Source organism: Candoia aspera, chromosome 13, assembly GCF_035149785.1.
Source record: "Candoia aspera isolate rCanAsp1 chromosome 13, rCanAsp1.hap2, whole genome shotgun sequence".
In the NCBI taxonomy this organism is placed as follows: Eukaryota; Metazoa; Chordata; class Lepidosauria; order Squamata; family Boidae; genus Candoia; species Candoia aspera.
The window spans coordinates 15,778,817-15,791,609 of NC_086165.1; the positions used below are offsets into that span (position 1 = coordinate 15,778,817).

Sequence of the window (12,793 nt, forward strand, 5' to 3'; positions counted from 1 at the left end):
GCTTTAAAAAGGTGAAGATTGTTCTACATCAGCCTCCAATTGGGTAAGTTGGTCTATAATTAGCATCGCTGAGCCAACAATCGTGACAGCCCCTGATGATGTAGTTTGACATTGCTGGGTGCAAAGTTGGACATGATTTAAAGTCAAGACTAGCTAGCAGAAAAGAATTTACCTTGCTTTTTTCATGGAACGCTACATAACAAAGGCCTTTGAAGTCGGACAGCTCCACTTTCAAGTTCATACAATAGGCATTGCTGATGGGACAATGACCACAGAAAATGAATCGAACTTAGGAAGGACTCAGAACAGGGGAAGGTAGAATAATCAAGCATTCTAAATATGAGTGAGTCTGATATACACAGTAAAAGCCATTATTTTTACTTTAGTGAATGCAAGATACAAATATTTTACAACAACTTCTAGCATTTTCTTAACCATTTCATAAAAAGTTCACTAGAATATTTATTGTATAACGAAGAAAAAAACACCACATTCAGGGAAAAAGATTAACTTAATTTCTTTTTCTTAAAGATTCATCTTAAAGATGGCAACAAAGTCCAGCTTGTGCCGCCAGGCGGCTTTAACCGCAAACAGCTTCGTCTGTGAACTGTCGACTACAAACAATTACAAGCACATATTTTTTTTTATTTTTATTTTTTAAAAAAAGCTTTTTTTTTTAAATATAGCAAAGCAGTGTTTTCTTGCACAACAAAGTGAGGAAAAAAATCTTTTTTTTTTTTTTTTAGTCTTTCACATTCTAAATTTCAAACTTTTTCCCATGGTTGATCTGGGAGGAGTCATTTATGTTCTTTATTTACTATATATTTCTTGTGCACACAGTACACTTGCCTATGCATTAATGTCCTATATAGGTAAAAGGCTAAAGCATTTCCTACTAGGATTTTGCAGCACCGTGCAATCCCACGAAAAGATGCAGCTGCTTTAAAGAGTTGCATACAGCTGATACATCCGTGCCCTCACACATCCCAAAGCACCTTTCTAGAATTGTTCCAAAGTGCTGAACAGCCTTGTTTCTTTACATGCCTTTATTTATTCATTTATTTTTTAAAATGTTACTAATAGTCAGTGTTACCCTCCGCAACTCCTTTTTAGAAAGATTTGTGTGCAATGCAGTCTTGCTGAAATCTTATCATAAATGCATTAAAACTATTTACACCATTACCTCCATTGTTTAAACTCAGTCATTAGCTTAAAGGGGTGGGGGGGAGGTATTCGAATAGCCTTATTAGTTAAGCTGTTTAATTAGTAAAAGTCACTCTAGGAGGATGTAGCTCTCTGTCATGCTAGTAACCCCCTAGAAATCTCAGGAAGGATGGATTGTTCACTCTTTGAAAGCACTCCTTTGACCAATGATCCTGACATATCAAAACTGAACTTACCTGATGTCCTTGTTTTCAGCAAGCGGAGGGTTTGTACTGGGGCTCTTTCAAGCCACAGATCTCAATGAAAGTGTATTGGCCCAGGAACCACACTATGTGCCACCCTGTATGTCTGGATTAATTTTCAGGGTGTTGCTAAAATCCCAGGGACTGGGTCTGAGAACCAGAATCAAACCAAAGAGCGACTTCCGGCATGCTTTAGGCTGAGGATTTTGCAGGTAACAAGAATATTTCAGCATCTTAAAGAGCAGCTCCTTCTCCAGCCACATCTTCCATGATGTAATACAAACTCCTCTAAGATTTCAAAAATGGTTCTTCACGCAATATAAGGGTCTACAGGTAGTCCTCATTTAGTGACTGCCTCGGACAGCAATCATTCGCAGTTATGGCGGTGATGAAAAAGTAACTTTGAGACCAGTCCTTGCATTTACGACCTTTGCAGGTCTGCAAAGGAAAGCTGAAGTCAGACTGTAAGCACAGTCGTGGTTGCCCTTAGTGACTGCTTTGCTTAATGACCAACTTGCCGGTCACTAAATGAGGACAACCTGTACTATTCAAGAAGCAAACTCAGATCTGGTGAGGCATGTGCAGCTAGTTGAAGGGCTCTTTGGATGCCTGGATGCCCCTGCCCCAGAAGCCTCTGCTACTGAATAATTGCACAATTCTTGCTGGAGGTGGGGGGGGGGTGATAATTCACCAATACATCGCCCTATAAATGTTTTGGATCACTGCAGCAATGCCAGTGCAAAACCTTGTATTTGGTACAAAGGAACAGCAAATGTCAGCACAGAAACACCAACTCACTCAAATGCCAAAGTACAGGATGCAGCCATAACTAACTCAGCATAAACAATCCTATCTGCTGCTGCAACTTTATCAATAGGGTCAAAGGGTAGTATTTCCAAAACGTCTAGAGTTACATTATTAGTGCTAATTATAAAAAGTCACTTTCATTTTCATGGTGTGAAGTTCTTCCACGGGAGAAAACAGATGGGGAAAGATCCTAGAACAACATGTTGGGCCGAGAATTAACAGTCTGATTTCAAGAAGTGATTCTTCAAAAATAAAAAATAGTTGGGCGGCTTAACGTGCAACGCCCAAGACTTTCTGCGTATTGTTTTTAAAAAGACGTGCGGTGATGTAACTCCTTACAGACCTGCATAGGAATAAAGACTATTGAGATACAGTCAGCAGAGCCATTTGCATTAAGGCACACAAGAAATGAGACAGTAAATGTGAAATGAAGAACTCCTATCTGAATCTGCAGGAATGTCCTTGTAGCGCCAGAGAAACATGCTCTTTTGAAGCATCGGGGAATCTCTGAAGTTGCTGTGTCATCCCTGTGTGAGGGAACAGGGAAGTTTGAAGGCATTTTCTGCTCTACACTATCAGGTTAGAAGCAGCTAAATTCTAGGTCTTTTAGTTCCCCAAAACACTGAGAAATCACAAAGAATAGGGGCAACTGGTACTTTTCCAAACTGAAAAAAACTATTACAAAGGCCACAATCCACCACTAGCATATACGATTAATAAGATGGAAGAAGAAAACAAGAATAGGTAAGGTGTCAAAAAGGGAACAGCTTTCATTTTTGTTTAGCATGAGTACATTTCCAGCAAGCCATGCCTAAGAGGTTTAGAAGGGTCGTAGGTTAGAGAGAATGCAGGTCAAAATGTAACCTTAAAACTCAATTTCTCAGCATCACAGAATTAAATTGCAGGTGTTCTGAAATGCTCTCTATTTTAGATATGAAACAGAATCACTATTTCACTCCCAGGAAAAATCAAAAGAAAGCAGTCAATGACTTAGTGTCTTATAAAGACTGGCTCACATTTACAGTAAATCACATGTCCAGATACAATTTTCATGTAGCTACACACAACTAGAGTCCACAGGGTTACTGATTCTCACAAACGGTGTCCCTGCATTTGCACTGTTGGACTCCAACCTCACAGCAGTTCTGCCACAGCAATTATTACATCAACTGTGAACTGATCCACAGAAATGAATTGTATTTGGACTGCCCTATAGGACGGCTAGCATTGCTTGCAGATCAACACAACCGTATTTGCGAACTGGATGACCTCCTTATATTGCAAAAGAAAATCCACTGAAATGAAATGGCTCAGGTGAGCTTTACTTTCTTCTATACCCAAGTCTGCAAGATCCTGACACATGCACCCGTATTGTACACAATAAGGCCAAATTCAGACTGGGCATTACACTGTCTTTAAATCTCAATTAGTGCAAATGAAAGCCAGGGAGGAGCCCTTGGGCCTAAAGATGTAAATATTCTAATGTGCGCTCAAAAATACATGTTGGATGTGTGAACACACCAGAGGAAACTCCCAAACTGCCCCAAAAGGTGTAAACACTCTTTCTAAATAACTCTCATTAGCAAAATGCTTGTAAAACATACCTTGTCCGAAACCTACACAAACCACTTCAAAATCCCTTTTTTGCTTCTCCATGCATGTTTCCATTACATGAACAATATGATTGTTCCCCCACACCCAGAACAGACATTTTTGAATAATGTCTTTTAAAACCATGTTACAATAACTTTTTCTATTTATGCAGGATGAACTCAATACCAGATTTCTATAAGAGGGGTAGGGAAGGATTTATCACTTTACTATCTATATACATATATATTTTTATATATAAATATTGAGATATATATATATATATATATATATATATACACACACACAAATATACACTTATACATACATACATACATATGTATGTATATATGTATGTGTCTCTGTGTGTGTGTATATTTATAAAACATGTAAGGGAAGCTTTACTATACAGCACAAAAAAAAGAGTACAGTTTTAACAAACACATTCACCACCAGTGAAGGGGGACAACCCCTTTCTAAAACACCCTTTGAAAAAATCTGAATATTAATTAAATCCAAAAGAAAGTACAGTATATGAACAAAATAGTATTAAACAGTGAATACTCTACTAATAAGGACCTCGCCTTCTCTTCTTTTTTCTTCAAGTTGGCATCAATCCACAAAAATATACTTTTTAATCTGGTGAACGTACAATACATACGTACTTACACCAAAAGGTGATAATATATTTAAGATGCTATATACACAAAATTTGGCTCAAATTTTAATTTACATAAAGAATAATAAGTATTCATGGCTTATTTTTCCCTAAGGTTCTGCCTGCAATTTTTTTCCTTCCTCCCCTGAAAGTAAAAACAATAGACAGTCAAAAATCAAGTTAGAACTATACTCTACAAATTTAAAAAAAAACAACAACTACACAATACAACTTTGGCTTGTATAAATAATTCATAGCAGAATGTGTTCAAAAGTACATATATAACTTTCTATATAGTCTTCAAGGGAGGTATGGTTTTCTTTAATAAAAAATATACACGAGCTAAAATTGTTTCTCTATATTTTAAAAAAGGTAAGATTAACATAAGAAAGCTTTTAAAACATACTCCAATTATAACTTAATATATTAATTCTTTTTCTTTATAGACTATCTCATAGGCTAATATCTTCTGAAGATTTCATGCGTATTATTTATGCGTCTGTCTCACGTAGTTAAAAAAATCTTATCAGACCCAGGATTGTTTTGCACGTGCAAAAACAGGAGTTTGTGTGTGTGTTTTAAAATAATACCAGCCCTTCTCCATGCATTCTTTGCAAGAGAGACCCATGCTAGACTGGGCGTGCGAGAGGTCATCCTATGTACACTATTGCTTTCTGTTTCTACTGCTACAAAGCGTAACTTTAATTACAGGAAACCACACAATTGTTGAAAAACACACAGAAATACTACTAGAGGCAGGCCCTGATGGTTCAGCCATCTAATTGAACAGTTTATAGAAGGGGGAGAATATTTCTTTTGCACAACAAAGAACAAAGTCCAGCATTAAGTGCCAGATGAGGCCAATGTCTACAAGGAGAATCTTCTGTTATACTTGTTTAGCCCACAGGGCATCTGCAACAATATAAAAAGTTGGTATTAAGTGCCCAATTTTTCTTTTTGTGTCTTGCTACACACACATTCACACATATATATGTATACAAAGATATATACATACATACATACATACATATATATGCATGTATGCATGTATATAATATACACACACACACACACACACACATATAAATATTTATTTGATGTCCTTATTTATAAATTTAGATATGTCAGGACTGTTCGCTGGGATAACTCAAAAGTAGAAACCAAAGTAGGGAGCAGGAGGCTTATGTCACCCATGTGTCCATTCTCATCCGCTTGACTGTGGGGCTCTCTCTATCTTCTGAATTTGGAGGTCTTCCCAGCCCGACTGGTGAATGGAAGTCACCCCGCGGGTCCTCCCGATCGCTGCCATCATAGGAGCTGCTGGAGCTGCTGAGACTATCAACGGGAGAGCGACCCATTTCCTGCCGTGACTGTTGAGGAGGTGGTGGTTGCTGTGGCGGCTGCTGAGATGCCTGTTGCTGCGGTTGGAAGGTGGAGGGAGTCATCCTGTCTCGAGGAGGTGAGATTGGTTCAGACTTAATGTTAAGATTTTGACTGGTGTTGATGGATAAACTGGAACCCTGGGTTAACTGGCTTCCCGTTCTAATTACAGCCAGGGAGAAAGAGAAGAAAAATCATGGTTTACTGTGCTTGCCAGAGCCAAAATTTAAGAAGCCCAACCTTGCATCAAAGAAATTAGAATCTGATCTTTAGGAAAGCAAATGGAAAATGGGGGGGGGGGAAGAAGGGGGGGGTAATGACATGCATTACTAGTCAAGTCCACGTGCAAATGCAACTACATGGAGGCAACAAACCCAGTTCCCCCCAAACCCAGTTGTGCTAGTATTCTCCAAACATTTGGAGCACTCAGACCTAGTCTTATAAACTAATTGGTTTGCATGTCCTATTAATCAATTAACATTAATCAGCAGAGTTGGCTGAATATAACACCTATCCCTTAAGCCAAAGCAACTCAATCACATTATAATTTAGGGCAGTCTGGGAAGCTAGTCATTGCGTTCATCCAAAAGTGAGAGAAGTTATTATTTGTTGGATCAGTAATCAGCCTTTACCACAATCATATTATATCTAACACATTTCTTAAAAATGACCGAGGATGGGAAGAGTAATTGGAAATAAATTACATACCTGTGTTCTAATCACTTGGAAACGAACTACATTTGTGCAATCTGATACAGAGATAGCAACAAAAAGGTGCAGAGGTCACAACTTACACCTGACCAAATCTGCTCACTGGCACTGTTATGAAGGAGGAAACAAGCCTGCGTATAATGGCCCTGTTGGCACAACACACTTCCAACGAGTCAAAGAATGTATACATTGAAGTGTGTGACGCAAATCCTAATCTAGTTAATTAACATTAACCTTTGAAGTATATGAAGCTAAACTAACTTCCTACCATCAAATGTGTTGTGCAAATTGCTTTTACTGGGTGGGGGAGGGGAGAAAGGTCACTTCCCATTCCTCCTTCGGAGACAAAATCTTGGAACAGCCTGAAGAAAATTGGACTTCCTTGGGAATTCTGTTTTGCTTTTTAGTTTTTCACCTTCCTACAGCTGCAGAAGTCTATCAAAGAGGTTTAGAAAAAACTGGGGGAAGCCCCCAACATCTGTCTGTGATGGAGTTGACACCAAACATGTGACCACTTTTTCCCCCATGCTGGAGAAGAGGACCAGGACATGACCATTTGCCGATCCCTTCTGTAGTGGGTGGGATGGCTTAGAAAATGCCTGCTTCTTGGCTGACCAAGTGACCTATAATTGATTGTGTGTTGCTGGTGCACAGGGAAGAGTCAAGTGACCAGGAGAACAGATGAGTGGGTCTATTATCCTGTTGGAATGCAGCAGCCTGAAGAAACTGAGAAAAACTTCCTAATTTTCCAAACCACTGTTCATTCTTTTGAGTCAAAAGGATAGTGTTAAGAACTTGGATTTTAATCCAGTTACCGGAATTTGTAAAGAAACTAAACAGAGTCTTGTTTTTCATGGCCCCTGGCAATTTATACCAAAATTTATTATAGGCTGTTTCACTGGCTGTTTTTTTGAAATGAAAAACATGGCTTTGTACTGGAAAGTGACAGGGTAAGGAAAGAATACAAGACTTCCCTTGAAAATATTTTTCCGAACCTGCAAAAATGCAGTTTCGCAAATCATAAATCAATATTCTTCCTGAGAAAATATACACGCGTATCCAACTGACTAAAAACTAGAAATTAAAGAACATTGTACTGAATTAAATAAACCCGGACATGAGCAGAGGTTGTGGGCGATACAGAAGAGGCTCCCGCTGGGAATAAGACTGCGGATTCAGCGAAGCTGCAAGAATCGCCTCCTACTTACACAAGAGAGCTGAGAGCTGCCTGTCCTAGATGATGCTGTTGCCAGGCAGAAACTTGTCCTAATGACAGCATTCCTGGGGAGTTAAACCCCTGCAGGGCTGACAGGTCTGCACTAGTCAAGGAGTAGTCTGAAACAGGAGAGAAAAGTACACATGATCTTATACTAAGCATTCATAGGAAAATTTAAACTTTTCATTTTCTATACCTCATGGACAGCTTGCCAACAGCCAAAACAATTGTGAGGTCCTATTTGCAGCTTTTAAGTACTGTGGATTAGGTAAATTTGTACTAAAATACAAGCCAAACTAACTTGTCCCCCATCTCTAAGGATTAACTCTCATGTTCATTTGTTGTTGTTGTTTTTGCTCAAGGGAAGTGTATGGGCAGGTTACTTGGGATGCTGAAACACTGAAAGTCTGTAAGATCATCTTTAACTTATGAGCAGACAGCAGATGCAGAGTCCTTGATACAATTCAGATACAAGAAATTCAGGTGGACTCCCATGAGGAAAACAAGATTATTCCAAATACTAACAGGGTCCTGTTAATTTCATTAAGAGCAAGCCCAGAGGGATCACCAGTTTCTTTTTATATCTACACACAAATTTATGAACTGCAAAACAGCCAAGGATTCAAATCTTATTAGCAGCATTATTTAAAGTATCATCTACTCCGCAATTAAGCCTTCAAAAAGCTCCCCAAAAAGCTTATAAATATGAGTAATAAAATTAGTCCCTGCTTTCAGGCTTACAGTAAAAAGGAAGGAAGGGCAAAAGGAAGGAAGGAAGGAAGGAAGGGCAGAAGGAAGGAAGGAAGGAAGGAAGGAAGGAAGGAAGGAAGGAAGGAAGGAAGGAAAAGGGAATGGGGTGGAATCAGACACCAACTCTAAAGAATAACCAGTTAAGATGCAAACAGCTCAGGTAGCCCATTTGAAGATTAATGGTAGGTAAGTTGAAGAGCACTTAAGGCTGATGCCTGATTATTGTTCCAGAAGAACAATGATTCCCCCACCCCCACCTTTTTGGGGTACTGCAGCCTTATGGAATGGATGTCTCCAGTGTTTCATTCACGGACTAAATGTTAGGTTTTTAAAATCAAAATAGTTCTTAAATAGTCGTCACTTCTGATTAACATGCAGGAAGTTATTTCACTTCATGATCATCACTTCTTTTTCTCTCACACATGGAAGGAGAGGGAGCTGCAAATACTTTTCAGCACTTAATCACTTTATAATACTGTTCTCTTAATATATCCCTTTGCCTCTTGGGGAAGGAAAGAGATAAAAATGGGTTCCTGTGAACGAGTAACAATTTATATTCCAGCTTCGTTTTTTATCCATTAGTTACTGGCTAGACAACTTTTTCCATGGGCTTGGGGGCACATGAAGATTTCTGAGCATATATGCCAGGCACTATACCACATACATCGGGGTGTGTGTGTGTGTGTGTGTGTGTTAACATTTACTACTGTGCTGAAAGAACCATTGCTCCATTTCCTTGTTTCAGAGGCAACATCCCCATTTCAGAGGCTCATGTCCCCAGTTCATCTATATAAGATAAAGTCCCAAATAATTTCTTCTCTAGCATACCAAACCGCTCCCATATAATATTCTGCTATACATTATTTAGTTTTAGGCTGCTGTGAGTTTTTATTTATTGTATTATTTATTATGTGCCCTAGTGGGCTATTTAGTTTAAAACATTTCCATTTCTGTAAACTATTCTATGAAGAGCAGGACGTACATTTGAGCAATAATTCAATATTCATGACTTTTGTTGGCAACAACTGAATGTAGCAAAGACAGGTTTCTCTAAAGGCTCAGAATCCTCTGAATGCAGCATCCATTAAGAAAACAGAGGAGGGGAGATGAAGAGCCAACCAATGTGCAACTTACCAGTATTGTAAGCTGTAGGCATAGCGGAATATACCAGTCCCTGTGGGGGCAAGCTTGGAGTTGTCACAGATACAACTGGTGTTGCAAGAGGTTGCGTGGACTGAGAACTGCTTAATCGCTGCGTGTTCTGTAAATTGTTACCAAAAAAATGAAAGTAGTCAACAAAACAAAGAGTGCATAGTGAATTCAAACATGCATTGAACAGTTACAGACTCTGAGGTTCTTTTCTTCTAGTTCTTTTATCAAATCAAATCAAATGAAACCAATTTCTATTGTGGTAATTAACCAGCACATTTCTTTTATTAACCACGACAGAGTCATAGAACTGAAAAGGACCATTTGGCTGAGAACTGGAACTGAGTCCAACTCCCACCTCAGTGAAAGAATCCAAATTCAAGCATCCATCATGGTTGCCCAGCCTGTTTGAGCACATCCAGTAACGGATCTGGGCTGTAATGTATTTTCTAATGTCCAACCAGAATAACAGGTGAACATATTTCAGGCAGGAAAAAATTAAACCACAGCGATTTATTGACTAGAATGATGATTTAGTCAAGATATGAAGAGAAAAGACTGCCCCTGGACTCATTCCTGTAAACTTTGTCTTCCCAGGAGTGCTGGGATCATCAGAGAAAAAGTGCATTACATAATACTGTGACAGACAGTTTTGGGAAAAATTGCTGATAAAATATAACTGTACAAAATGAATGAATTCCAAATCCTTTCCTCTCCCCAATATTATTTTCCTAATTCCAGCCCTTTCAAATTGCTATCCTGATGGCATCATACTAAATAGCATATATGACAAAAAGCTGGTCCATGGCAGGCAAAGTATGTTGTATTGATAAAACAAGGCTCCACAGTACTTAAAACCTTCGTTCTGGGCGACAGTATAGCTTGAATAAATTTTGGGGGTTTAGTTCCAATGCTAAATGACCTAGTTGTCTGGAGGAGGACGTGTCATTTTTCCATGGGCTGACGCTAATAAGCAGTTATACCACCAGAGGGCAATCTCCTCCTGTAGAATGCTTGCCACAAATTGATGTTTACCCTTGTATATGAAAACAGAGAGCTACTTCAAATTACATTTCAACACATTAAAAAAATAAAACAGCAGACATGCCCTTTCCCTTGCAACAAATAGATACATGCAGTTTGCATGCAAACGATTATTAGGACGTTGTTTATGGAAAGAGAAGTATAAATATACACAGACATCATTTGAACAGATCACTGAAACCTCTGTATGCCCATTTTATATTTGTGGGGTACAATTCATAATGCTTCCTCTACAATGCATGGATTTTAAATTGGGAAGAATGAGGTACGGTGTACAATCCCATCCATGAGCAAAATAAATTTGGTGACTTGCTAGCATAATACCTAAGCTTTTCAGTTTCTATCTATGAAATAGGATATCTTAAATTCTAACGAGCAGGATATTGTAAAGATGAAAAATATTAAAATAATCTCCTGTCCCTAAGCTTTACAGGTAGGTATAATTTGACAGAGAACAAAAAATAAAAGGCCTCATTCATTTAAAAAATCAATTTAATTTAAAAAATATAATTGACAAGATGACGCTACTAGAGTTATTTATTACAGTTATTTATTAGAAGATGCTGGTTATCTACATCCATTTTAGTTTCTGTTCTGACCAGGTTATGGTCATGGGTCACAATTGTCCTGAGTTGTCCTGATGGACTACTTTCATTAGAAGTCAGATAATGGCAGTGCTACTTTCTTTTGATATCACTGATATTCCTCTGGAGCAGCTCTGGATCATGCCACAGAGCAACTCCCAGGAAAAGACACTGGAAGACTGTAGCTCAGCCTACCAGTAGTCTTCTTGGAAGGTGCCTCAGGAAATACTTCTCTCCAGAGCTATTTAATTCCTATATGAAGCCACTGGGTACAGTCAGCATAGGATTTAGAGCCATCAGCATGCTGCTAATGCTCAGCTGCTTCTTTGGTGAATTTGAATCAAGAGTGGTCTTGTATAACTTAGACTGGTAAGCTGGATGTAGGTGCATCCTGACACCCGGAAGTATTTCGTGCTCAGAACAAAGTGTTTCAAGCTTGAAATGCTTCCAGAATTATTGAAACAGCCTGTTACATTCAGAACAACTGCTCTGCCCTTGAAACAACTATTTCAAAATTGTGTCAGGCATTCCAAATTCAAGATGGGTCAACCGCAAACGACTATGCACAACAGTACCAGAATCACAGCTGGCCCAGAATGTGGCAGTACAAGCAACGATGACTTGGGCCTTCTCGTGCCCTATATTTACCTCTTGGTTGAAAGTACTAACTGTCCATTTGTCTCTGAGGTCAACCGAAAGCTGCTTATGGTTGTGTATAAAGCTTTATAAGGCTTATGACCAAGCTACTTACAGGACCACCTACGCCCAACAGTCTGCTCCACTCTCTTCGCCCTATAGCGTATCTTTTATGGGTCCCTCAAAGGAGATGTTTTAGCATCAGTGATAAATTCAGCTTTCTCCATGGTGAGTCCATATTAAGGAATAATTGGCCAAGGGAATGGAAGTACAATCCTTCCTTAACAGGGTTCAGAGGGAGCTTCAAAGTATGTATTTCCCTAAGCCTTTTATGCTACATTTGGGTTTCATATTTACTGTTGCTGTTTTTATTTTTAATGCACTGATCTACTGTACCTACATAATCGGCTGACTGATTAAAAGGATCTTTTAAATCTTTAGCATTTCAAATATATGTGAAAAGAATGACATATGGAGAATTAGAACACCAATAACCTCCACTAGATATATTAGGTATGATACTTTTGTCTGAAAACATACATCTACTATGTAACTGGATGCATTCAACAAGACACAAGGAAAAAAACCCCCACAAAAACCATGCTGTCATGCAGAAAAAGCCCCATACCAGCAACTCATTGGGTTTAAATCAATTGATAAAAAGCATCAAAATACTTGTTACCTGTGTCTTTTACACAGGTTTATCGAGATGCAGACTTTTCTGAAATGCTGTGATGTTGAGAAACATTATTTTAGGGGTACTTTTAAGGCCAGAATAGGGTCAGCAAGAAACTAAATCATGTATGTTTTGTGGAAACTCTTTTTAAGAGTAAGCCTTTTTCACTAGGAAAAGACAGCTTGC

The 12,793-nt window shown here is 38.6% G+C and overlaps 1 protein-coding gene across 3 annotated transcripts in view; it reads right to left on the minus strand.

Annotated features, from left to right (window-relative positions):
- Nucleotides 1–355: 355 nt before the first annotated feature.
- The window catches only part of MEF2A (myocyte enhancer factor 2A), an 82,331-nt gene continuing 69,893 nt past the window's right edge, over nt 356–12,793 (minus strand). For all 3 annotated transcript variants that reach the window (XM_063314490.1, XM_063314487.1, XM_063314489.1), the window contains 3 exons: nt 9,653–9,779; nt 7,761–7,887; nt 356–6,003 (listed from right to left, as the gene is read on the minus strand). In XM_063314490.1, the coding sequence (XP_063170560.1) occupies nt 5,643–6,003; nt 7,761–7,887; nt 9,653–9,779 (615 nt within the window). In that variant the 3' untranslated portion in view covers nt 356–5,642. The remainder of the gene's footprint in view (nt 6,004–7,760; nt 7,888–9,652; nt 9,780–12,793) is intronic.